Source organism: Heterodontus francisci, chromosome 44 (assembly GCF_036365525.1).
Source record: "Heterodontus francisci isolate sHetFra1 chromosome 44, sHetFra1.hap1, whole genome shotgun sequence".
Classification (NCBI taxonomy): Eukaryota; Metazoa; Chordata; class Chondrichthyes; order Heterodontiformes; family Heterodontidae; genus Heterodontus; species Heterodontus francisci.
The window spans coordinates 15,677,040-15,702,679 of record NC_090414.1 but is presented as its reverse complement, the minus strand read 5'-3'; the positions used below and the strand labels follow the sequence as shown (position 1 = coordinate 15,702,679).

At 50.0% G+C, this 25,640-nt stretch overlaps 3 protein-coding genes across 4 annotated transcripts in view; all 3 read right to left on the bottom strand.

Annotated features, from left to right (window-relative positions):
- The window catches only part of stx5a (syntaxin 5A), a 61,206-nt gene extending 50,941 nt beyond the window's left edge, over positions 1-10,265 (bottom strand). The window contains exon 1 of the mRNA XM_068021734.1: positions 10,181-10,265. The gene's annotated coding sequence lies outside the window, so the exon portion shown is untranslated. The remainder of the gene's footprint in view (positions 1-10,180) is intronic.
- Positions 3,768-13,332, bottom strand: LOC137355981 (serine/arginine repetitive matrix protein 2-like). The gene is made up of 2 exons (XM_068021684.1): positions 13,234-13,332; positions 3,768-10,334 (listed from the first exon to the last, which is right to left on the bottom strand). The coding sequence occupies exons 1-2, from the start codon at positions 13,330-13,332 to the stop codon at positions 4,503-4,505; spliced, it is 5,931 nt and encodes a 1,976-aa protein (XP_067877785.1). The 3' UTR covers positions 3,768-4,502.
- Positions 13,333-18,558: 5,226 nt separating this feature from the next.
- The window catches only part of wdr74 (WD repeat domain 74), a 29,635-nt gene continuing 22,553 nt past the window's right edge, over positions 18,559-25,640 (bottom strand). For both annotated transcript variants that reach the window (XM_068021751.1, XM_068021753.1), the window contains 5 exons: positions 24,586-24,686; positions 23,182-23,237; positions 20,544-20,686; positions 20,226-20,282; positions 18,559-18,774 (listed from right to left, as the gene is read on the bottom strand). In XM_068021751.1, coding sequence (XP_067877852.1) covers positions 18,604-18,774; positions 20,226-20,282; positions 20,544-20,686; positions 23,182-23,237; positions 24,586-24,686 — 528 coding nt within the window. In that variant the 3' untranslated portion in view covers positions 18,559-18,603. The remainder of the gene's footprint in view (positions 18,775-20,225; positions 20,283-20,543; positions 20,687-23,181; positions 23,238-24,585; positions 24,687-25,640) is intronic.

The window sequence follows — 25,640 nt, the reverse complement described above, 5'->3', positions numbered from 1 at the left end:
CACAAGGCCCAAGGGTCCAGGTTGTGGGCATCGGGGCAGAACCACACACCGGTGGGCCTGCACGAACCAACTAAACCATTATTGACCTCTCCGCTCAGGGAACCAGGTCCTTCCTTTCCACTCTATCTGGGCCCCTATAATTTTATACACCTCAATTAAATCGGCCCTCAGCCTCCTCTGTTCGAAAGAAAACAACCCCAGCTTATCCGATATCCAATCTTTCCTCATAGCTAATGAATCTCCTCTGTACCCTCTCAATGTGATCACATTTTCCTGCAGTACGTGACCAGAATTTAAACGTAGTACTCCAGCTGCGGTCTAACTAGCATTTTCTACAGTTCCAGCACAACCTCCCAGCTCTTGTATTCTGTTCCTTGGCTAATAAAGGGCAAGTATCCCCTATGGTTTTGTGACCACCTTATCTACCTGTCCAGCCATCTTCAGGGATCTGTGGATCTGCACTCCAAAGTCCCTCTGTTCCTCTATACTTGTCAGTATCCTCCCATTTATTGTGTATTCTGTTGCCTTGTTAGTCTTACCCATATGCATTACCTCGAGCTTCTCTGGATTGAACTCCATTTGCCACTCTTCTGCTCCCTTGTCCAGTCTATTGATACCTTCCTGCAGTCTATAGCTTTCTTCTTCATTATCAACCACATGGCCAATGTTTGTATCATCTGCAAACTTCTTAATTGTACTCCCTACAATCAGGACCAAATCATTGATATATACCAGAAAAACAAGGGGTCTAGTACTGAGCCTTGTGGAACCCCACTGGAAACAGCCTTCCAGTCACAAAAATACCCATCGACCATTACCCTTTGCTTTCTGCCTCTGAGTAAGTTTTGGATGCAACTTTCCACTTTGCCTTGGGCTTTTACTTTCGTGACCAGTCTGCCATGTTGGACCTTATCAAAAGCCTTGCTAAAATACATATAGATAACATCATTCTTTATCCTCTCCTTTAAGCTCCTGTTACCTCCTCAAAAAATTCAATCGTGTTAGTCAGACACGATCTTCCCTTAAGCTTGTGCTGACTGTCTTTGATTAATCTGTGTCTTTCTAAATGAAGATTTATCCTGTCCCTCAGAATTTGTTCCAATAATTTTCCCACCACCGATGTTAGGCTGACTGGCCTGTAATTACTCAGTTTATTCCTTTTCCCTCCTTTTTAAACAATGGTACAGTGTTAGCTGTCCTCCAGTCCTCCAGCACCACACCTGTAGCCAGAGAGGATTTGAAAATGGTGGTCAAAGCCTCTACTATTTTCCTCTCTTGCTTCCTTTAACAGCCTAGAATACATTTTGTCAGGGCCTGGGGATCTTTCCATTTTCAAAGATGTTAAATCCCTGAATTTTCTCTCACTCACTCACTCTCACTCACTCACCTCACTCACTCACTCCACTCACTCCACTCACTCACTCTGATCTAATATTTCACACTCCCTATCCTTGATTGCAATGTCTATATTGCCCTTTTATGAAAACAGATGCAAAGAATTCCATACACAGGTTACCCATATGGTCCCTGAGAGCCCCTACTCTTTAGTTATCCTCTTGCTTGTTATGTATTTATTTTAAAATCTTGTGTTTTCCTTGATTTTAACTTGTCAATATTTTTTCATGCCCTCTCTTTGCTTTCCTGATTTCCATTTTAATTTCACCCCTACTCTTTTTATACTCTGTTTCCTGCGGTATTGAGCCCTCGGTGTCTGTCATAAGCTTCCCTTTATTTCTTTATCCTTTCCTTTAAGCCCCTTGCCATCCACTGATCTGGCATCCCAGCTTAGTGAAATTAGCTTTCCTGTAATCGAGAACTCTTATTCCTGGTCCATCTTTATCCTTTTCCATAAATACCCTAAATCCTACTGAATTATGATCACTTCCACCAAAGTGCTCCCTAACTGATATCCCTGCCACCTGCCCAGCTTCATTCCCTAAAACGAAGTCCAGAACTGCATTCTCTCTTGTAGAATAAAAGCAAAATACTGCAGACGCTGGAAATCTGAAATAAAAACAAAAAGTGCTGGAAGTACTCAGCAGGTCTGGCAGCATCTGTGGAGAGAGAAGCAGAGTTGACGTTTCAGGTCAGTGACCCTTCATCAGAACTGGCAAAGGTTAGAAATGTAAGAGTTTTATGCAAATAAAGTGGGGGTGGGGCTAAAGATAACAAAAGGGGAGGTGTTGATAGGACAGAGGGTCACAGAGAATAACTGAACAGAAGGTCAGGGAGCAAAGGCAAAGGGTGTGTTAATGGTGTGGTGAAAGACAAAGCGTTAGTGCAGAGAGGGTGTTAAATGACAGAATAATGAATAGCCCCGGCCAAAGGCACAAACATGAAAAAAAAGTGGGCAGGAACATGGTAAAAAAAAAATGACACAAACTAAAATCAAAGTAAAAAATAAAAAATAAAACTAAAAATAAAAAAGGGGGGCCCGTCATGCTCTGAGGTTATTGAATTCAATGTTCAGTCTGGCAGGCTGCCGTGTGCCTAATCGGTTCCTCGAGCTTGCGTTGATGTTCACTGGAACACTGCAGCAAGCCCAGGACAGAGATGTGAGCATGAGAGCAGGTGGGGGGGGGGGGGGGGGGGGGTTGAAATTGCAAGCAACCGGAAACTCAGGGTCATGCTTACGCACTGAGAGGAGGTGTTCCGCAAAGCGGTCACCCAATCTGCGTTTGGTCTCCCCAGTGTAGAGGAGACCACATTGTGAGCAGCGAATACAGGACACTAAATTGAAAGAAGTACAAGTAAATCGCTGCTTCACCTGAAAGGAGTGTTTGGGGGCCTGGATAGTGAAGAGAGAGGAGGTAAATGGGCAGGTATTACACCTCCTGCGATTGCACTCTCTCTTGTAGGGCTTGCTACGTACTGGTTTAAAAACGTTCTCCTGAATGCATTTTAAGAATCTTGCCCTCTCTGCCCCTTTCATACTAATTCTATCCCAGTTAATGGGGCTAGTTGAATCCCTCACTCTTAATTCCCTATTGTTTTTGCACTACATATTTACTCTTCTATCTCCCTTTGATTGTTTGGGGGTCTGTAGTACACTCCCAGTAGTATGATTGCCCCTTTTTTGTTCTTCTGTTCAACCCATATGGCTTCATTTGATGCTCCTTATACCATATCAACCCTCCTCGCATCTATAATTCTTTCTTCAATCAATATGGTGACCCCCGACTCTCTCTTTTTAATCCCCCTGCCCCTCTATCTTGATCACACTCCCCCCCCCCCCCAACCGTGAAGCTAGTTTAAACCCTCTCCAACAGCACTGGCTCTGTTGAGGTGCCAGCTTGTACAGGTCCCACCTCGCCCAGAAGTGGTCCCAACCTTTCAGGAATCTGAAGCCCTCCCTACTGTGCCACCTCTCCAGTCTTGTGGATGCCCCATAGTGACTCCAGCCGCTGCTCAACCTCCGAAACCTGGAGCTTGAGCTGCTCTGGCTGGCGACACCTCCTGCGCATGCGGTTGTCCAGGCCGCGGGAAGCGTGCAGGAGCTCCCACGCGGCACAGGATGCACATTCCACGGGGTGGAGGGTCCCCGCTATCCTTCTATTCCTAACCCCCCCCCCCCGCCTTATGTGTTTACTCAACTTCCCCTTAAGTGCATCTCTCCCATTCACCCCAACCACTCCCTGTGGTAGCGAGTTCCGCATTCTCAACACTGTCTGGCGGGAAGAAGGACATAAACGTTTTGGACCCTTGTAAGCACTCCTTTCAAAAGTCCAACCCAAATCAAAACCAAGGCACAAGCTTTTATTACACAGTTAAAGCACTCGTCACAAGGTCACCAGTTTGATAATATTACAGAAAGGGACTGGAGCAGTTGGTGTCAGATCCCTGGCATTAAAATGGACGTGGAGATGGGGGAGGGGCAGAGAGGGTGAAAGGGAGGGAGGGGTTACCCACACTCAGCTGCTCAGTAAGATTTGGACTAAGCAGTAAGGGATCGAGCGGAATAGTCCAACTGCAAACAAGCAGCCTTGGCCCACAGTGCTGGGTGGTGATGGTGGGATGGCTTTTGGGGCATGATGCGTGGGCTTTAAGGGGTTCTGAAGTTTTATCTGGTCTCCCAGTTGCCTTGGCCTGCTCTCTTGTCTCCTCTTGGCACCGAGGGCAAGAACACAACTCTCTTGACTACGTTCCGCCTGTCTGGATAATCTCCATTTATTTTAGCTTCTCAATTTACTTTGGTATCTGCGTCTTTGAGGTCAGGGGTTGGGGGGAATGCCTGCAGGGTTGGGGCTCTGTCTCAAGGGGGCTTTGTAAATGGGGAGCTTGGTGGGCTCACAGCCCATCAATGCGGGTGAGTTGGATGTTCCAATTTACAGGACCCTGGGCTAGGTGGGCAGGTTCCTGGGGTTCAGGTGCAGACTCTGGAGATGGGGGTTCATATTCCTGAGGTTCTAAGGGCTGTTTCAGTCTTTTTGTGGGGTTGCGGGGTGGTGCTCCAGATTCTTGGGGTTTAGAGACAGGTACAGGTTGGGGTTCTGGTGCTGATTCTAGAAGGACGGGATCAGATTCTTGGGGTTCAGTTGCTCTCTCTGGAGTGACGGATTTCGATTCTTGGGGTTCAGTTGCTCTCGCTGGAGTGACGGATTCAGATTTCTGGGGCTCTGTTGCTCTCTCTGAGTGACTGATTCTGATTCTTGGGGTTCAGTTGCTATCGGCGGAGTGACGAATTTAGACTCTCGGGGTTCAGTTGTGCTCCCTGGAGTGACGGAGCCAGATTTTTGGGGTTCAGGCTTTCTCTCTGGAGTGACGGCTTCCGATTTTTGGGGTTCAGATGCGCTTCCTGGAGGGACAGCTTCAGATTTTGGGGGTTTGATTACCCTCTCTGGAGCGACAGCTTCAGATTTTTGGGGTTCAGCTGCCCTTTGAGGAGTGACAGGTTCAGATTTTTGGGGTTCAGTTGCTCTTTGAGGAGTGACAGGTTCAGGTCTTTGGGGTTCAATTTTCCTCTCTGGAGTGACAGATTCAGATTTTGGGGATTTAGCTGCTCTTTGAGGAGTGACAGGTTCAGATTTTTGGGACTCAGCTGCTCTTTGAGGAGTGACAGGTTCAGATTTTTGGGGTTTAACTGCTCTTTGAGGAGTGACAGGTTCAGATCTTTGGGGTTCAATTTTCCTCTCTGGAGTGACAGATTCAGATTTTTGGGGTTTAGCTGCTCTTTGAGGAGTGACAGATTCAGATTTTTGGGGTTTAACTGTTCTTTGAGGAGTGACAGGCTCAGATTTTTGGGGTTCAGCTGCTCTTTGAGGAGTGACAGGTGCGGATCTTTGGGGTTCAATTTTCCTCTCTGGAGTGACAAGTTCAGATTTTTGGGGTTTAGCTGCTCTTTGATGTGTGACAGGTTCAGATTTTTGGGGTTCAGCTGCTCTTTGAGGAGTGACAGGTTCAGATTTTTGGGGCTCAGCTGCTCTTTGAGGAATGACAGGTTCTGATTTTTGGGGTTCAGCTGCTCTTTGAGGAGTGACAGGTTCAGATTTTTGGGGCTCAGCTGCTCTTTGAGGAATGACAGGTTCAGATTTTTGGGGTTCAGCTGCTCTTTGATGTGTGACAGGTTCAGATTTTTGGGGTTCAGCTGCTCTTTGAGGAGTGACAGGTTTAGATTTTTGGGGCTCAGCTGCTCTTTGAGGAGTGACAGGTTCAGATTTTTGGGGCTCAGCTGCTCTTTGAGGAGTGACAGGTTCAGATTTTTGGGGCTCAGCTGCTCTTTGAGGAGTGACAAGTTCAGATTTTTGGGGCTCAATTTTTCTCTCCGGAGTGACAGGTTCAGATTTTTGGGGTTCAGTTTCTCTACCTAGTGTGACAAGTTCAGATTTTGGGGGTTCAGTTTTTCCACCCAGAGTGACAAGTTCAAATTTTTGGGGTTCAGTTTTTCCACCCAGAGTGACAAGTTCAAATTTTTGGGGTTCAGTATTTCTACCCGGAGTGACAAGTTCAGATTTTTGGGGTTCAGTTGCTCTCTCTGGAGTCACAGTTGGAGATTTTGGGGTCTCCACTGGTCTCTCTGGAGTGGCGACTTCATACCTTTGGGGTCCTGATTCCTGGGGTTCAGATTTTTGGGATACAGTTGCTCTCTCTTGAGGGGCAAGTTCAGATTCCTGGGGTTCAGGTGATTCTACAAGAGGCGGAAGTTCTGAATTCTGGGATTCAGTCGCTCCCTCTGGAGTGACTGACTGAGAAGGTTGGGGTGCAATTGCTCCCTCTGGGGTGATGGATTCTGACTCTTGGAGGTCAGATTCATCAGCTTCTGAATCGTCTGCTTCAGAATCCTCAATTTCAGATTCCCGGGGTTCAGATTCCTCAATTTCAGATTCTTGGGGTTCAGATTCCTCGAGTTCGGATTCTTGGGGTTCAGATTCCTCGAGTTCGGATTCCTCAATTTCTGATTCCTGAGGATCAGGACTTCTCTCTCTAGGAATATGTTCAGGTTCCGCAAGTTCAGATTCTTGGGATTGAGTTTCCTGGGATTCAGATTCCAGGGGTTCAGATGCACTCTCCGGAGTGACGGATTCAGATTTCGGGGGTTCAGCTGCTCTCTCAGGAGTGACTGGTTCCGATTTTGGGCGTTCAGATTTTGGGGATTCAGCTGCTCTCTCCGGAGTGATGGATTCAGATTTTTGGGGTTCAGCTGCTCTCTCTGGAGTGACTGGTTCTGATTTTGGGCGTTCAGCTTTTTGGGGTTCAGTTTCTCTCTTTGGAGTGACAGACTGAGATTTTTGGGGTTCAGTTTCTCTCTCTGGAGTGACAGACTGAGATATTTGGGGTTCAGTTGCTCTCTCTGGAGTAACTGATTCCGATTTTGGGCGTACAGAATTTTGGGGTTCAGTTGCTCTTTCCGGAGTGACAGATTCAGGGTTTTGGGGTTCAGTTTCTCTCACTGGAGTGAAAGATCGAGATTTTTGGGGTTCAGTTGCATTCTCTGGTGTGACGGTTTCAGATTTTGGGGGTTCAGTTGCTCTCTCCGGAGTGAAGGATTCAGATTCTTGGGGTTCAGTTTCTCTCTCTGAAGTGACAGACTGAGATTTTTGGGGTTCAGTTTCTCTCTCTGGAGTGACTGATTCAGATTTTGGGCGTAAAGATTTTTGGGGTTCAGTTGCTCTTTCCGGAGCGACAGATTCAGGGTTTTGGGGTTCAGCTGCTCTCTCTGGCGCGACGGATTCAGATTTTTGGGGTTCAGTTGCTCTCTCTGGAGTGACGGATTCAGATTTTTGGGGTTTCGTTGCTCTCTCCGGAGTGACGGATTGAGATTTTGGGGGTTCCGTTGCTCTCTCAGGAGTGACGGATTGAGATTTTGGGGGTTCAGTTGCTCTCTCAGGAGTGACGGATTGAGATTTTAGGGGTTCAATTGCTCTCTCCGGAGTGACGGATTGAGATTTTGGGGGTTCCGTTGCTCTCTCAGGAGTGACGGATTGAGATTTTGGGGGTTCCGTTGCTCTCTCAGGAGTGACGGATTGAGATTTTGGGGGTTCAGTTGCTCTCTCTGGAGTGACGGATTCAGATTTTTGGGGTTTCGTTGCTCTCTCCGGAGTGACGGATTGAGATTTTGGGGGTTTCGTTGCTCTCTCAGGAGTGACGGATTGAGATTTTGGGGGTTCAGTTGCTCTCTCAGGAGTGACGGATTGAGATTTTGAGGGTTCAATTGCTCTCTCCGGAGTGACGGATTGAGATTTTGGGGGTTCCATTGCTCTCTCAGGAGTGACGGATTGAGATTTTGAGGGTTCCGTTGCTCTCTCAGGAGTGACGGATTGAGATTTTGGGGGTTCAGTTGCTCTCTCCGGTGTGACGGATTGAGATTTTGGGGGTTCCGTTGCTCTCTCAGGAGTGACGGATTGAGATTTTGGGGGTTTCGTTGCTCTCTTAGGAGTGACGGACTGAGATTTTGGGGGTTCCGTTGCCCTCTCAGGAGTGACGGATTGAGATTTTGGGGGTTTCGTTGCTCTCTCAGGAGTGACGGATTGAGATTTTGGGGGTTCAGTTGCTCTCTCAGGAGTGACGGATTGAGATTTTGGGGTTTCCGTTGCTCTCTCAGGAGTGACGGATTGAGATTTTGGGGTTTCCGTTGCTCTCTCAGGAGTGACGGATTGAGATTTTGGGGGTTCCGTTGCTCTCTCAGGAGTGCCGGATTGAGATTTTGGGGGTTCAGTCGCTCTCTCCGGAGTGACGGCTTGCGATTTTTGTGGTTTCGTTGCTCTCTCAGGAGTGACGGATTGAGATTTTGGGGGTTCCGTTGCTCTCTCAGGAGTGACGGATTGAGATTTTGGGGGTTTCGTTGCTCTCTCAGGAGTGACGGATTGAGATTTTGGGGTTTCCGTTGCTCTCTCAGGAGTGACGGATTGAGATTTTGGGGGTTCCGTTGCTCTCTCAGGAGTGCCGGATTGAGATTTTGGGGGTTCAGTTGCTCTCTCCGGAGTGACGGATTGCGATTTTGGGGGTTTCGTTGTTCTCTCAGGAGTGACGGATTGAGATTTTGGGGGTTCCGTTGCTCTCTCAGGAGTGATGGATTGAGATTTTGGGGGTTTCGTTGCTCTCTCAGGAGTGACAGATTGAGATTTTGGGGGTTCAGTTGCTCTCTCAGGAGTGACGGATTGAGATTTTGGGGGTTCAGTTGCTCTCTCAGGAGTGCCGGATTGAGATTTTGGGGGTTCAGTTGCTCTCTCCGGAGTGACGGATTGCGATTTTGGGGGTTTCGTTGCTCTCTCAGGAGTGACGGATTGAGATTTTGGGGGTTCCGTTGCTCTCTCAGGAGTGACGGATTGAGATTTTGGGGGTTTCGTTGCTCTCTCAGGAGTGACAGATTGAGATTTTGGGGTTTCAGTTGCTCTCTCAGGAGTGACGGATTGAGATTTTGGGGGTTCCGTTGCTCTCTCAGGAGTGACGGATTGAGATTTTGGGGGTTCCGTTGCTCTCTCAGGAGTGCCGGATTGAGATTTTGGGGGTTCAGTTGCTCTCTCCGGAGTGACGGATTGAGATTTTGGGGGTTCCGTTGCTCTCTCAGGAGTGACAGATTGAGATTTTGGGGGTTCCGTTGCTCTCTCAGGAGTGACAGATTGAGATTTTGGGGGTTCCGTTGCTTTCACAGGAGTGACGGATTGAGATTTTGGAGGTTCAGTTGCTCTCTCCGGAGTGACGGATTGAGATTTTGGGGGTTTCGTTGCTCTCTCAGGAGTGACGGATTGAGATTTTGGGGGTTTCGTTGCTCTCTCAGGAGTGATGGATTGAGATTTTTGAGGTTCAGATTCTTGGGGTTCAGCTGCTCTCTCTGGAGTGACGGGTTGAGATTTTTGGGGTTCAGCTGCTCTCTCTGGAGTGACGGATTGAGATTCTTGGGGTTCAGTTGCTTTCCCTGGAGTGATGGCGTCAGATTTTGGGGGTGCAGCTACATGCTGTGGAGTCACGGCTTCAGATGGTTGGGGTTCAGTTCCTCTCTGTGGAGTGCGCAGTTCAGAGTTCTGGGGTACAGTTGGAGTACAGACTGGAGGAGCGAGTTGAATATTCTGGAGCTCAGTTGCTCTCACTGTAGTGGTTAACTGAGGTTTTGAGGGTCCACTTTCTCGCGCTGGAGTGACGGCTTCAGGTTTTGAGGGTTCAGTCGCTCTCCCTGCAGGGTTGGATTCAGATCCTTGTGATGCGACCGGTCTTTTGAGGGGTTCGGGTGCAGCCTCTTGGTATTTTGGTGGCATCTTTTTGGGTGCAGCTGTGCCACCCCTGGAGCCGGTGTCACCACAGTGATCATCTGGAACTGGGTAAACATTACCAGAGGCTTTGGTGCGCATGTATTTACCGGGGAGTCTCTTGTATTTCCGGGAACGTTTAGGGGAAGGGTCCTGACGCATGGGGGCAACGCACATGACTTGAGGGGGCACCTCCAGGGGTTTAAGATCCAGTATGGGTCCGAGTACTTTGTTTAGGTGCCGGGGTTTTATGTATTTCCGCGGGGGCTTTGCCTGAGGTTCTTGGGGCTCAGCAGTGGCCTCCGGGGGCACAGCCTCTGCTTCCTGCGGTTCAGACTTAGCTTCCGGGGGATCGACCACTTGACCTCGAGGTTCTAGGGTGGTGAGAGGGTCCACCAAGGTCTCGTCCACCTCTGCGTCATCAGCAATCTCTGCACTCGACAAGGGCGCGGTCAGGGGTTGGCGGGGAGAAATCGAAACATTACTGATTGGAAACTTACTCGTAAGCAGTGCGCAACCATCAACCGATGCGGAACCGGCCACGGCCGACGTGGCCACCTTCTCCGCAGACAGACAGTTAATGCATAGCCTCGCCGTCAAGTGCCTAGTCACGCCCAAATCGTCACCTGCGAGCCCAATGCGCCAGCTATTTGACTAAGCGGCGGGGTGGGGGGTGACTCATAGCTGACCTGCACCTCCCCCACCGATATAGGAGTCGGGAGTGAGATCACTGAACTTTCCCTTACTCCAGGACTGACTGTGGCTCCCTTTCGCCTCACCCCCCAACCGCCCGTGCCCCCTTCCTCCCCCCTGCGCTCCCTCACTCTGAGGATGGTGCACTTAAGTCTCTCAACTATCAATTGCAACAATTGGGGTTCAACGCCCAGTTTGGGGGTTCAATGTCCAGTTTGGGGGTTCAGCGCCCAATTAGGGAGTTTCAGCGCCCAGTTTGGGGGCTCAGTGCTTAGTTTTGGGTGTCAGTGCCAATTTGGGAGTCAATGCCAAATGTAAGAGTTCAGCACCAAGTTTGGGGTTTCAGCACCCACTTTGGGGGTTCAGAGCCCAGTTTAGGGGTTCAGAACCCAGTTTGGGGGTACAGTGCCCAGTTTGGGAGTCAGTGCCAAGTTTAGGGATTCAGCGCCCAGTTTCGGGGTCAGCATCCCGTTCGGGGGTACAGTGCCAAGTTTAGGGGGTTCAGTACCCAGTTTTGGGATTCAGTGCCAGGTTTAGGGGTTCAGTGCATAGTTTAGGGGTTCAGCATCCAGTGCCATGGTTGTGGGTACAGCACTCAGATTAGGGGTTCAGCACCCAGTCTGGGGGCTCAGTGCATAGTTTAGGGGTTCAGCGCCCAGTTTGGGAATCAGTGCCATGTTTGGGGGTTTATCTCCCAGTCTGGGGGCTCAGTGCTTAGTTAAGGAGTTCAGTGCACAGTTTAGGGGTTCAGTATCCAGACTGGGGCTCAAGGACCCCATTTCGGGGGGGCCTTGCAATGTACAGGGGGTTCAGTACCCATACATTTGCAGCAGTTTTTTTTTGGGGGGGGGGTGGTATTTGCTGTATGTTTGGAAGATTCAGTGTCCGGATTTGTGGGTTGACTAGGCGGATTTGGGGGTTCAGTTCCAGACTCGGGGTTCGGAGCGGCCGCACCCACCTGAATCCTCAATCAGGACATCTTGCTTTGACGCTCCGCATCCCATCGTGGGTCCGGCCGGAGCGGGGGCTGAGCCGCTGCTTTGCGGCTGAAACGCGGCTCCGGCTCCGCTCTTGTGACGGGGCAGCACCGGCAAACGTAACAAGGGAGCGGCGGGGGAACGGGGGAGGGAAGGAGGAGGGCAGGAGAGGGAGAGAGAGAGAGGGAAGGAGGGGGGCAAGTGGGGAGAGAGAGGGAAGGAGGGGGAGAGAGAGGGAAGGAGGGGGGACAAGTGAGAAGAGAGAGGGAAGGAGGGGGGCAAGTGGGGGGAGAGAGAGGGAAGGAGGGGGGCAAGGGGAGAGAGAGGGAAGGAGGGGGAGAGAGGGGGCAAGTGGGCAGAGAGAGGGAAGGAGGGGGAGAGAGAGGGCAAGTGGGCAGAGAGAGAGGGAAGGAGGGGGGACAAGTGAGGAGAGAGAGGGAAGGAGGGGGGCAAGTGGGGGGAGAGAGGGAAGGAGGGAGTGCAATGGGAGAGGGAAGGAGGGAGTGCAAGGGGAGAGAGAGAGAGGAGAGCAAAGACAAGGAGAGGGAAGGAGGGGGCAAGGGGGAGAGACAAGGAGAGAGGCAAGGGGGAGCGACAGAGAATGAGTGGGAGAAAGAGGGAAGGAGAGTGCTAGGGTGTGAGAGGGAAGAGAGAGAGAGAGGGGGAAGGAGGGAAAGCAGAGAGGGCAGAGGAGTGAAGAGGGGAGCACAAAAGGAGGAGGAGAAAGGGGGAAGGCGAGGAAATGGAGAAAGGAGATGAAGGGGCTGAGGAAGTGAGGGATGGAGCAGAGAGGAAGAGGAGAGACAACGAGGGCATTAGCATGGAGAGAAGTGGGAAGAGGAGATGGAGAAAGGAAAGGGATGGGGTAGGAAGAGGATAGGAGAAAGGGGCAAGATGAAGAGAAGTGGAATAGGAGGGTGACAGGAGGTGCTGAGAGGCAGAGGAAGCAGTGGAGGAGGGGAGGTTGGAAAATACAATCCCTGGTTAGACAATATCTGGAATGGTCAGGATTATTCCGGGCACTGCACTGTGGAAGGTTACATTAGAAGGAGCGCAGTGCAGATTCACCAGAATGTTACCAGGGCTCCAAGGGTTAAATTATAAGGGAACATTTTCAAATTTGTTTTATTTATTCATTCACTGGATTTGGGCATTGCTGGTACGGCCAACACTTACTGCCCTTGAGAAGGTGGTGGTGAGCTGCCTTCTTGAACCGCTGCAGTCCATGTGGGGTAGGTACACCCACAGTGCTGTTAGGGAGGGAGTTCCAGGATTTTGACCTAGTGACGGTGAAAGAATGGTGATACAGTTCCAAATCAGGATGGTGTGTGACTTGGAGGGGAACTTGCAGGTGTTGGTGTTCCCATGCATCTGCTGCCCTTGTCCTTCTGTTTGGTAGAGGTCTTGGGTTTGGAAGGTGCTGTCTAAGGAGCCTTGGTGCATTGCATCTTGTAGATGGTACACACTGCTGCCACTGTGCGTCGGTGATAGAGGGGGTGAATGTTTGTGGATGGGGTGCCGATCAAGCGGGCTGCTTTGTCCTGGATGGTGTTGGGCTTTTTGAGTGTTGTTGGAGCTGCACCCATCCAGGCAAGCGGAGAGTATTCCACCACACTCCTGACTTGTGCCTTGTAGATGGCGGACAGTCTTTGGGGAGTCGGAAAACGAGTTACTCGCCGCAGGATTCCCAGTCTGTGACCTGCTCTTGTAGCCACGGTATTTACATGGCTACTCCAGTTCAGTTTCTGGTCAATGGTAACCCCCAGGATGCTGATAGTGGTGGATTCAGCGATGGTAATGCCATTGAACGTCAAGGGGAGATGGTTAGAGTGTCTCTTGTTGAAGATGGTCATTGCCTGGCACTTGTGTGAGGTGAATATTACTTGCCACCTATCAGCGCAAGCCTGGATGTTGTCCAGGTCTTGCTGAGCCTGCTTCAGCATCTCAGGAATTGCAAATGGTGCTGAACATTGTGCAATCATCACCAAACATCCCCACTTCTGCCCTTATGATGAAGGGAAGATCATTGATGAAGCAGCTGAAGATGGTTGGGTCCAGGACACTGCAGCAATGTCCTGGGGCTGAGATGATTGACCTCCAACAACCACAGCCACCTTCCTTTGTGCTCGGTACGACTCCAACCAGCGGAGAGTTTTCCTGCTTCCGGTTGACTTCAATTTTACTAGGGCTCCCTGATGCCCCAATCGGTCAAACGCTGCCTTGATGTCAAGGGCCGTTACACTCACCTCACATCTGGAATTCAGCACCTGTTTGGACCAAGGCTGTAATGAATGGCCCTGGTGGAACCCAAACTAAGCTTACATAAACTAGGCTTATATTGCCCAGAATGTAGAAGGGCAATTTGATGGAGGTTTTAGGATTTGGATGGGTTTGCTTGCAGGACACTTTGCACCGGTAGACAGTGAAGAACGAGAGAGACACTTCTTCACGTAAAGCGGTGGTAAATACTAGCTAATTTAATAATCTTGCCAGCCAAGGGTATCGAGATTATGGGGCCACGGCAGGTGGAGGACGTTAGGCGATATATCAACGATGATTTCCCTGAATTGTGGACCAGGTTCGTTGGGTCGATTGGCCGCCTCCTGTTCCCAGATTCCGACGGTAGAGGACTGTGAAGGGGCAGGAGGGAGTAGGAGCACAAATGGAAAGAGTTAGGTAAAGGGAGAGAGGGTGAAGGGAAGGCAACGGGGATAGAAATAGAGAAAGGGAGAGGTAACAATGAGAGAGGAATAACGGTCGTCAGTAAATGTTAGAGAGGGAAGACATGACAGAAAGAGTGTTGGGGACTGGGATTGGGGCAGGCAAATGCTTACTGGGCCTATATCCCCTGGAATTCAGAAGAACGAAAAGTGATCCCATTGAAACATATAAAATTCTTAAGGCCACGAGAAGTTATTCTTTCATGGGATCTGGACGTCGCTGGCAAAGCCATCATTTGTTGCCCATCCCTAATTGCCCTTGAACTGAGTGGCTTGCTCGGCCATTTCAGAGGGCAGTTAAGAGTCAACCACATTGCTGTGGGTCTGGAGTCACATGTAGGCCAGACCAGGTAAGGACGGCAGATTTCCTTCCCTAAAGGACATTAGTGAACCAGATGGGTTTTTACGACAATCGATGACAGCTTCATGGCACCATTACTGAGACTAGCTTCCGATTCCGGATCTTTATTGATTAATTGAAGTTAAATTCTACCAGCTGCCGTGGTGGGATTTGAACCCGTGTCCCTGCGGCATTAGCCCGGGCCTCTGGATTACTAGCCCAGTGACATAACCATGCCACCATCTCCCTCGATGGATAGATGCTGGGAGGATGTTTGCCCCTGGCTGGTGAGTCCAGAACCCGGGGAAGGGGTGGTGGTGGTCACAGTCTCAAGATAAAGGGATCGGCCATTTTGGACTGAGATGAGGAGAAATTTCTTCACTCGGAGGGTTGTGGATCTTTGGAATTCTCTATACTAAAGGAATTAAGGGATATGGGGATGGGGGGTGCGGGGGGAAAGGGTGAATTGAGCCAGTTCAGCCCTGATCGTACTGAATGGCAGAGCAGACTCGAGGGGCTGAATGGCCTACTCCAGCTCCTATTTATGCTTTTACGTGAGGCCGATACAGTGAGATCAGTTCATAAGGAAAGCCCCACCCCTCTTACTTTCACGATGTTTAAACAGGTTTAGCGCCAGCCTGGGTGAACTGACGTTTGTCGGACAATTCTTGGGCTCTGCTCTTATGTGATACGGACATACGAATTAGGAGTAGGCCACTCGGCCCCTCGAGCCTGCTCCACCATTCAATAAGATCATGGCTGAACTGATTACTCCACATTTCCACTTACCCCCGATAACCTTTCACCCCCTTGCTTACCAAGAATCTACCTACCTGTAGACTCTGCTACCACCACCTTTTGAGGAAGAGAGTTCCAAAGACTCACGGCCCTCAGAAATTATTTTTCCTCATCTCTGTCAATGAGCCCCTGGTTCTAGATTCTCCTACAAGGGGAAACATCCTTTCCACATCCACCCTGTCAAGACCCCTCAGGATCTTGTATGTTTCAATCAAGTCACCTCTTACTCTTCTAAATTCCAGCAGATACAAGCCTAGCCTCTCCAATCTTTCCTTATAAGACAGCCCACCCATTCCAGGCATTAGTCTAGTAAACCTTCTCTGTACTGCCTCCAACGCATTTACATCCAGTATCCCAGATGTGGTCTCACCAATGCCCTGTATAGCTGAAGCATAACCTCCCTACTTTTGTATTCAATTCTCCTCGCGATAAATGATAACATTCTATTAGCTTTCCTAAATACATGCTGTACCTGTATACTAACTTTTTGTAATTCATGCACTAGGACACCCAGATCCCTCTGCATCCGCAATCTCTCACCATTTAGATAATATGCTTCTTTTTTATTCATCCTGCCCAAATGGTCAACTTTGCATTTTCCCACATCATACTCCATCTGCCAGATTTTTGCCTACTCATTTAACCAATCTATATCCCTTTGTAGCCTCATGTCCTCTTTACAACCTACTTTCCTACCTATCCTTTTGTCATCAGCAAATTTAGCAACCATACCTTCGGTCCCTTCATCTAAGTCATTTATATAAATTGTAAAAAGTTGAGGCCCCAGCACAGATCCCTGTGGCACACCACTTGTTACATCTTGCCAACCAGAAAATGACTCATTTATGCCTACTCTCCGTTTCCTGTTACCTAGCCAATCTTCTATCCATGCCAATATGTTACCCCCTACCCCATGAGCTTTTATTTTCTGCAATAACCTTTGATGTGGCACCTTATCAAATGCCTTTTGGAAATCTAAGTACAGTACATCCACTGGGTCCCCTTTATCCACAGCACATGTAACTCCCTCAAAGAACTCCAATAAATTGGTTAAACATGATTTCCCTTTCACAAAACCATGTTGACTCTGCCTGATTACCTTGAATTTTTCTAAATGCTCCGCTATAACATCTTTAATAATAGCATGTAACATTTTCCCTAAGACAAATGTTAAGCTAACTGGCCAATAGTTTCCTGCTTTCTGTCTCCCTCCCTTTTTGAATAAAGGAGTTACATTTGCTATTTTCCAGTCTAATGGAACCTTCTCTGAATCTAGGGAATATTGGAAAATTAAAACTAACACATCAACTATCTCACTAGCCACTTCTTCTAACACCCTAGGATGAAGTCCATCAGCACCTGGGGACTTGTCAGCCCACAGCTCCAACTATTTGTTCAGTACCACTTCCCTGGTGATTGTAATTTTCTTGAGTTCCTCCCTCCCTTCCATTTCCTGATTTACAGCTAATTCTGGGATGTTACTTGTATCCTCAATAGTGAAGACTGATGCAAAATATCTGTTCAATTCATCTGCTATCTCCTTATTATCCATTATTAATTCCCCAGACTCACTTTCTTATAGGATCAACGTTCACTTAGTGCTAACTTTTCTTTTAAAAATATCTATAGAAACTCTTACCATCTGTCTTTATATTTCTAGCTGGCTTTCTCTGGTACTCTAATTTTACCTGCCTTATCAATCTTTTAGTCATTCTTTGTTGTTTTTTTATATTCTGTTCTATCTTCTGACCTGCCACCCATCTTTGTGCAATTATATACATTTTCTTTGCGTTTGATATTATCTTTAACTGTTCCAGTTCACCACGAATGGCGGGTCCCCACCACCTCCCCCCCCCCCCCCAAATGGGAATTTTTCTTTCTCATTGAAATGTATCAATTCTGTGTATTCTGAAATATCCCCTTAAATGTCTGCCACTGCATCTCTAGTGACCTATCCCTTAATCTGATTTGCCGGTTTACTTTAGCTAGCTCTGCTTTCATGTCCTCGTAATTGCCCTTATCTAAGTTTAAAATACTAGTCTTGGACCCACTCTTCTCTCCCTCAAACTGAATGTAAAATTCAATCATATTATGATCGCTGATACCTAGGGGTGCCTTAGCTATGATTAATTAATTAATCCTATCTCGTTGCACATTATGAGGTCTAGTATAGCCTGCTCTCTGGTTGGCTCCAGAACTTACTGTTCCAAGAAATCATCCCGAAAACATTCTATGTACTCTTCATCTAGGCTACCTCTGCCCATCTGATTTTTCCAGTCTATATGTAGGTTAAAATCTCCCATGATGATCGCTGTACCTTTCTGACAAGCTGCCACCACTCACACAAGTGACTTCTTGCCTTTATGATTTCTCATCTCTATCCAAACTGCTTCTACGTCCTGGTCTCCTGAACTTAGGTCATCCCTCTCTATCGCACCAATACCATCATTAATTAACAGAACTACTCCTTCTAACCTTTTCCTAGCCTCCTGTCCTTCCTAAATGCCACGTATCCTTCAATATTCAGGTCCCAATCCATGTCATCCTGCAGCCATGTCTCTGCAATGGCTCTCCCCATCCCTCTTGCCGTTAAGACGGGAGGGAGATGCAGGGACCACCGGAGGTCAGGCTGACCTCAACATGATGCCCAGCAATGCCAGGATATGCAGCGTGCCAGTCTGGGTCACAGTGCTCATCAGATTGACTCAGTAATGGGATCAGGAGGGGGCAGATTGAACAAGGCAGAGAGGGAGGTGGTGAAGCAAGGAGGTGGGGTGGGGGGGGGGGGGGCGAAACAAGGACGATCAAAACCAGGGAAATGTGCCTGGCTGTGATGCCCCTGCAGTCGAATAGCCTCATGCACCGACTGTCTGGCAATCGGCCTCCCAACCCCCAGCAAAGTGCTCTGTTCTCCAGGATGGCCTCCACTAAATGAACCGCTAGCCAGTGCGACATTTCTCAGTGAACCCGGGGGAGGGGGGGCCGGGCGAGGCTCCCATCGGCAGCCCGAGGTCGGAAACTCTTGGTAGCTGGCCCCCAGCAGCCCAGTACCAGCTCACCACTCAAACCCACCCAGTAACCAGCACATTTCCAGATGGGAATCCGGTCCAGTCACCACCGATCACCTCCCTCACTCAAAACAGCCTCACGCGTGAAGGATCAGTGCGGAGATGGGAGGCGGGTGGGAGAAGAACGGGGACGCGCAGGAGGAGAAATAGCAAAGGAGTGACGGAGGATCCCAGCTGGAGTTAGAGGCCTTGCACACGGGGTTCGTCGGGAGCTGATATGTGGGTCAACGCAGACTGTGGCTCCGGCAGGTCGAACGGATTACAGAAGGAGAGACACGGGGCCAGTGAGATAATAAATCAATTTACAGAGAGAGACTGAGCTACAGCCTAAGAATCTATGCTCATTTGTTTCCGCCTCTTCTGCCTGTTGGGCGTTTCCTGTTGGTCCGGTTTCCTCTTTGACTCAGTTCTGTCGGTGACCGTCGCCATTGAGTCCCAGATTTCGTCATCTTCATCCTCCTTCACACCCTCTTTGTCTGTGGGTTCTGCATCCTGCTCCTTTTAAGGGACAACAGTTTCACGTCAAACATTTCACACAAAGGGACGCGTCGAGGAACGGCCATTCAGCTGTTCCATCATTCACAGAGATCAGGGCTGACCTGCACCCTACCACAATCCAGTTGCCTTAGCTCCATGTTTCATTCACACCCTCGGCTAATCTATTCGTTTCAGATTCCAAATGGTTAATCTACTGCTTTTTTTTATTTGAGAGTTCGACCTTTGTGTGAACTTCTCCCCTGCCTCTGACCACAAGCTCACGCGGCCTCACCTCGTCCTGGACTCACTGAGCCGCGGAAAAGCTTCCACCTGACCCATCAATTCCTTTCAAAAATCTTCAATCGCCCCTCAACCTTCCATGCAGAATACTTTCCCATCGGACGCACAGCAAGATCCCACAAACAGCAATGTGATAGCGACCCGATAAAATGTTTTAACTGTTGGGTTGAGGGATTAATAGTGGACCCAGGACACTGGGGACAACTGCCCCCTCCCCCGCCCTTCTTCCAGTAGCGGCCAAGGGATCTTTTACATCCCCCGGAGAGGGCGGGCGGGGCCTCGGTTTAACTTCTCATCCGAAGGACGGCACCTCTGACAGTGCAGCACTCCCTCAGTACCGGCGCTGGGAGAGTCCGCCTGGATTACGGATTCTAGACTCTGGAGTGGGGCTTGAAGTCACGGAGCAGATTAATGCCCATTGCCACCCTTCCCCCACTCCCATTTCAGACTGGAAGATACCGAGTGGAGGGTGTGTTCGGATTATCCGATAAATCTTTCGGGAAGCTGTCCTGCTTCCCTTGCCCGGTCTGGGCCCACACGGGGAATCCAGTCGCACACCGTGATTGACTTCATTCCCCGCTCATGAAGCCCTCCCCCCACTTTCAATGGTAGGAAGACTTTCAATGGTAGGAAGGAGATGTCAAACATTTTCATTACAGGGCAACAGGGATGGGCAGGAAACTCACCAGCGACTCTGTCAGAGGGGTCGTCTTCTGCATGGGACTTTAAATAGTTTCACTCCCTCAGTACTGACCCTCCGACAGTGCGGTGCTCCCTCAGTACTGACCCTCCGACAGTGCGGCGCTCCCTCAGTAACGACCCTCCGACAGTGCGGCGCTCCCTCAGTAACGACCCTCCGACAGTGCGGTGCTCCCTCAGTACTGACCCTCCGACAGTGCGGCGCTCCCTCAGTACTGACCCTCCGACAGTGCGGCGCTCCCTCAGTACCAACCCTCTGACAGTGCGGTGCTCCCTCAGTACTGCCCCTCTGACAGTGCGGCGCTCCCTCAGTACCGACCCTCTGACAGTGCGGCGCTCCCTCAGTACTGCCCCTCTGACAGTGGGCCTGGATTAAGGACTCAAGTGTCTGTAATGCACCACTTTTTGACTCAGAGTGGAGTTGATCATGACATTCCCTTGAGGTAGGTTTCATCTCCCAGCTGATTACTCACCTCCCAGTTCTCTCGGCTTGTGAACAGGAGGCAGTTCAGACGGGACTTCAGGTAAACCTTGAAACGGAAGCAGACACAGATTGAACATGGGGAAGAATTCAGCTGCACAGCACTGCAGGGAGCTCACCGGCTGCACTGATCAGCACATCACCCGAACGGTCCTTACCCGCTCCCCCCCTCGACCCGTCCGTACCCAGGATGTCTCCCTGTGCGAGGGGGCGGGTTCAGATCGCCTCCAGGCAGGTGGGGTGGGGGGGGGGGGGGAAAGCAGGGACAGGGATCTCTCTGAGTGGGGGTGGGGAGAAGGGGGGGTCTCACCTTGTGCAGCAGCGCCTTGGTGTCTGTGTTGTGGACTCGGAGGAAGCGATCCAGGCTGCAGGATGCCACCAACGGCAGGCTGGGGTGACACTGGAGGCCCCGGATACTCCCGGCCTGGCCTTTTAAACACTTCAGCAGCCTCCCTGAGGGAAAGCCAGAGACGGTAACCATTAGCAAGCGGACAAACAAACAACACAATCACATCCCACCTCTCCTAACCACCCCCAGTGTTCCTTCACCGCTGACCAGGTGACTGTCTATCTGGCAGCTTCTGCCAGCCCTGTCCCTGGAGACTGTCCTCAGTCCAGGTTCACTATAGCATGGACAACCGCGGGAAATCTGGTGCCGCAGAGTGCCCTCCATCCACTGGCAATGTACAGGAGACGACTTCAGAGAATGATACAGTGCACAATGAGGCCATTCGGCCCATCGTGCCTGTGCCGGCTCTTTGAAAGAGCTATTCGATTAATCCTACACTTCCTCCCCCCCCCCCCCACCCCTGCTCCTTCCCCACAGCCCTGTAAACTTCTCCTTTAACTTATTTATCCAATTCCCTTTTGAAAGTTACTATTGAATCTGCTTCCACCGTCCTTTCAGGCAGCGCGTTCCAGATCACAACAACTCACTGTGTAAAAAACAAAAATTCCTCATGTCACCTCTGACTTTTTATTTATTTATTCATGGGATGTGGGTCTCGCTGGCCAGGCCAGCATTTATTACCCATCCCTAATCGCCCTTGAGAAGGTGGTTGGTGAGCTGCCTTCTTGAACCGCTGCAGTCCATGTGGGGTAGGTACACCCACAGTGCTGTTAGGAAGGGAGTTCCAGGATTTTGACCCAGCGACAGTGAACGAACGGCCGATATAGTTGCAAGTCAATATGGTGTGAGACTTGGAGGGGAACTTGCAGGAGGTGGTGTTCCCATGCATCTGCTGCCCTTGTTCTTCCAGGAGGTAGAGGTTGCGGGTTTGGAAGGTGCTGTCTAAGGAGCCTTGGTGAGTTGCTGCAGTGCATCTTGTAGATGGTACACACTGCTGCCACTGTGCGTCGGTGGTAGAGGGAGTGAATGTTTATGGATGGGGTGCCAATCAAGCGGGCTGCTTTGTCCTGGATGGTGTCGAGCTTCTTGAGTGTTGTTGGAGCTGCACCCATCCAGGCAAGTGGAGAGTATTCCATCACACTCCTGACTTGTGCCTTGTAGATGGTGGACAGGCTTTGGGGAGTCAGGAGGTGAGTTACTGCAGAATTCCCAGAGTGTCCCAGGAAATACAGGCAGCAGGGCTTGAAGTGACTGGCCTCAATGCTGCCCTCAAGGGTGGAGCCATCTCCTTGATGGCAATGAGGTGGTGCATACCATTAAGGGGCAAGGGGTGTGTAGCTCATGACTGAGTGGTTCAATGGACTCTCCCATCACACCTCAGGAAGGATATATTGGCCTTGGAGGGGGTGCAGTGCAGATTCACCAGAATGACACTGGGGTTAAAAAGGTTAAATTACAAGGAGAGGGTGAACAAGCTGGGCTTGTATTCCCTCAAATATAGAATATTAAGGGGGTGATCTAATTTACAGAATAGCACAGCACAGAAGGAGGCCATTCAGCCCATCGAGTCTGTACTGGCTCTTTCAAAGAGCAATCCAGTTAGTCCCACTCTTCCACTCCCCCCCCCGCCCCCCCAACTACCTCTTTCCCCACATCCTTGCAATTCATTTCCCCCTTTCAAGTATTTATCCAATTCCCTTTTGTAGGCTCCTATTGAATCTGTCTCCACCAATCAGGCGGCGCGTTCCAAATCCGAACCACTCATTGGGTAAAAATTCGCCTCTGGTTCTTTTACCAATCGCCTTCAAGCTGTGCCCTCTGGTTATCGACCCTTCAGGAACTGGGAACAGTTTCTCGTTAATTACTCTGTCGAAACCCTTCATGGTTTTAAACACCTCGTCCAACTCTCCCCTTAACCGTCTCTGCTCGGAGGAGAACAGCTTCTCCACAGAACTGTCATCCCTCATCCCTGGAACCATTCCAGTAAATCTCTTCTGTGCTCTCTCCTAAAGCGGGGTGCCCGGAACTGGACACAGCTGGGGCTGTTTTTATATGGATTTAGCATAACATCTTGGCTTTGGTACTCTGTCTCGATTTATAAAGCTCAGGACTCTACGTGCTTTATTAACTGCTTTGTTAGCCTGTCCTGCCATCTTTAAAAGATATTGTGGAGTTTTTTTTGCAAATTTCAAAATTGCACCCTGTAGCCCCAAGTCTTCCCATATACATCAAGAACTGCAGTGATCCTGGTACTGAATTGTATTTACGATTAGCCAGGAAGCACTTCTTTGCACAAAGAGGGGGGGAAATCTGGAACTCTCCTCCCGCCCCCCCACCCCCGCAGAAAGCTGTCGGGGCTGGTGGGGGGGGTAGTCAATTAAAAATTTGAAAACGGAGACGGACAGATTTTTGTTGGCTGAGGGGATTAAGGATTACGGAATGAGGCTGAGATATTGGTCAGTGCTGATCGGATCGGAGGAGCACGCTGACTGTCCCTCCTCTCCGTCACGATGACTTCCCGTGCGTGGTGTCACATCAGGAAGGACTGCCCAGCACTCCAGGGAAGACGTGACAGGAAGGCGCGGGAACCAGTCCTCACCTTTCCGGAGGTCCATAACTGCCATCTGTCCACGCGTGTTACCCACGACGACCGCACTGCAAGAGGGGGGGGGAAAAGGCAACAGAGTTAGTGACGGGGGGGGGGGGGGGGTTCCGTGAAGTGAGCGGAACGCAGACTTTTAACACCGAACACCATTAAAGCGAGACTTGCATTTCTATAGCGCCTTTCACAGACTCGGGCACATTTGAAAGGAAGTCGCTGCTGTAACGGAGCAAATCGCGCACAGCAAGATCCCACAAGCAGCAATGTGATAATGACCCAGATCATCCGTTTCAGCGATGTTGGTTGAGGGATAAATATTGGCCCCAGGACACCAGGGAGTCACCAGCTCGTGGGAGCGGTCTGCAGCACTGGCGATTTTGCCCTGCCAGGATATACCCACGACGCCGGCATCGATGAAGCGAGGAAGTCACTGAGCTCAATCGTCCAGGAAGCAGCAGAAGCGTCATTTGGTAAAGGCGGAACCCGCAGCGAGGGCTGGTTTGAGACCGACTCAGCTGAGCTGATATCAGTCATTGATGCAAAAAAAAAAACTAAAACCTACACAACTCAAATCATCAACGCAACAGTTAAGACACTGCACGACCCGAAAGCAGCCAAGAGAGTCGTGCAAAGGAGGGAGAGACTGCACAAATACGCAAATATGTCAAGAAATCCAAACTGCGTGCGACAAAGGAAATCTTCTTCCAATAGGTTCTTTCATATTTACTGGAGACGGGCCTCAGTTAGCTGTTAGTTTGAAGCTTAGGGGGTGGCCAGACTGGAGTTTCATGCTCCGAGCAGGGATGGCAGTTTCCTGTTCCATGGGGAAACACGGAAACAGTTTGGCCTTGACGAGCAGCCTGGCAGCTTGCGGATGTTAACGGCAAAAAAAATAAATTCGGATTCACGGACTGGCAGAGTGCAATCTGGACAATTCTCCATCAGGATCTGGAACACAAGGCGCAGACCGACTGCATCCCGAAATACAAACCCCGCGTTTGTGGGATCTTACAGTGCACAAACTGGCTGCAGGGTTTCCGACATATCAACAGTGATGGCAGTGACGTCATTGGTTGTAAAATGCTTTGGAACAGACAGGGTCGAACAAGAGGTCTTTCTCCCTCCTTTCTTACTGCCCTTCCACTGTTGAACAAGCTGTGTGACATTACAAAGAGGAATCAAACAAGGACCAGCATTAAACACTCCCAGGACAGGGACAGCACGGGGGTCAGATACAGAGTAAAGCTCCCTCCACACTATCCCCAACAAACACTCCCAGGACAGGGACAGTACGGGGGTTAGATACAGAGTAAAGCTCCCTCCACACTATCCCCAACAAACACTCCCAGGACAGGGACAGTACGGGGGTCAGATACAGAGTAAAGCTCCCTCCACACTCACTTTGCATCAGAGGTCAGGGAGAGTGCAGTTAACGGGTACTCGTCGTAGGTCATCTCCAGGACAGGCCTACGCTGCGGAGTGCTCGGGTCATAGAGACGCACCTGTGGGCAGAAGAACATTGGGTATAACACTGAGCTACAGTACAGGTCTGTCACTATAACACTGGGGTACAGTACTGGTGGGAACAGGTCTGTCACTGTATAACACTGGGGTACAGTACTGGTGGGAACAGGTCTGTCACTGTATAACACTGGGGTACAGTACTGGTGGGGACAGGTCTGTCATTGTGTAACACTGGGGTACAGTACTGGTGGGGACAGGTCTGTCACTGTATAACACAGGGGAACAGTACAGGTGGGTACAGGTCTGTCACTGTATAACACTGGGGTACAGTACTGGTGGGGACAGGTCTGTCACTGTATAACACTGGGGTACAGTACTGGTGGGAACAGGTCTGTCACTGTATAACACTGGGGTACAGTACTGGTGGATACAGGCCTGTCATTGTGTAACACTGGGGTACAGTACTGGTGGGGACAGGTCTGTCACTGTATAACACAGGGGTACAGTACAGGTGGGTACAGGTCTGTCACTGTATAACACTGGGGTACAGTACTGGTGGGGACTGGTCTGTCACTATCACACTGCGGTACAGTACTGGTGGGTACAAATCTGTCAGTGTATAACACTGGGGTACAGTACTGGTAGGGACAGGTCTGTCGCTGTACAAAACTGGGGTACAGGACTGGTGGGGACAGGTCTGTCAATGTATAACACTGGGGTACAGTACTGGTGGGGACGGGTCTGTCACTGTCTAACACTGCGGTAGAGTACTGGTGGGGACAGGTCCGTCACTGAAGAACACTGGGGTACAGTACTGGTGGGGACGGGTCTGTCACTGTATAACACTGGGGTACAGTACTGGTGGGGACGGATCTGTCACTTGATAACACAGGGGTGCAGGACTGGTGGGTGCAGGTCTGTCACTGTATAACACTGGGGTACAGTACTATTGGGGACGGGTCTGTCACTTGATAACACAGGGGTACAGTACT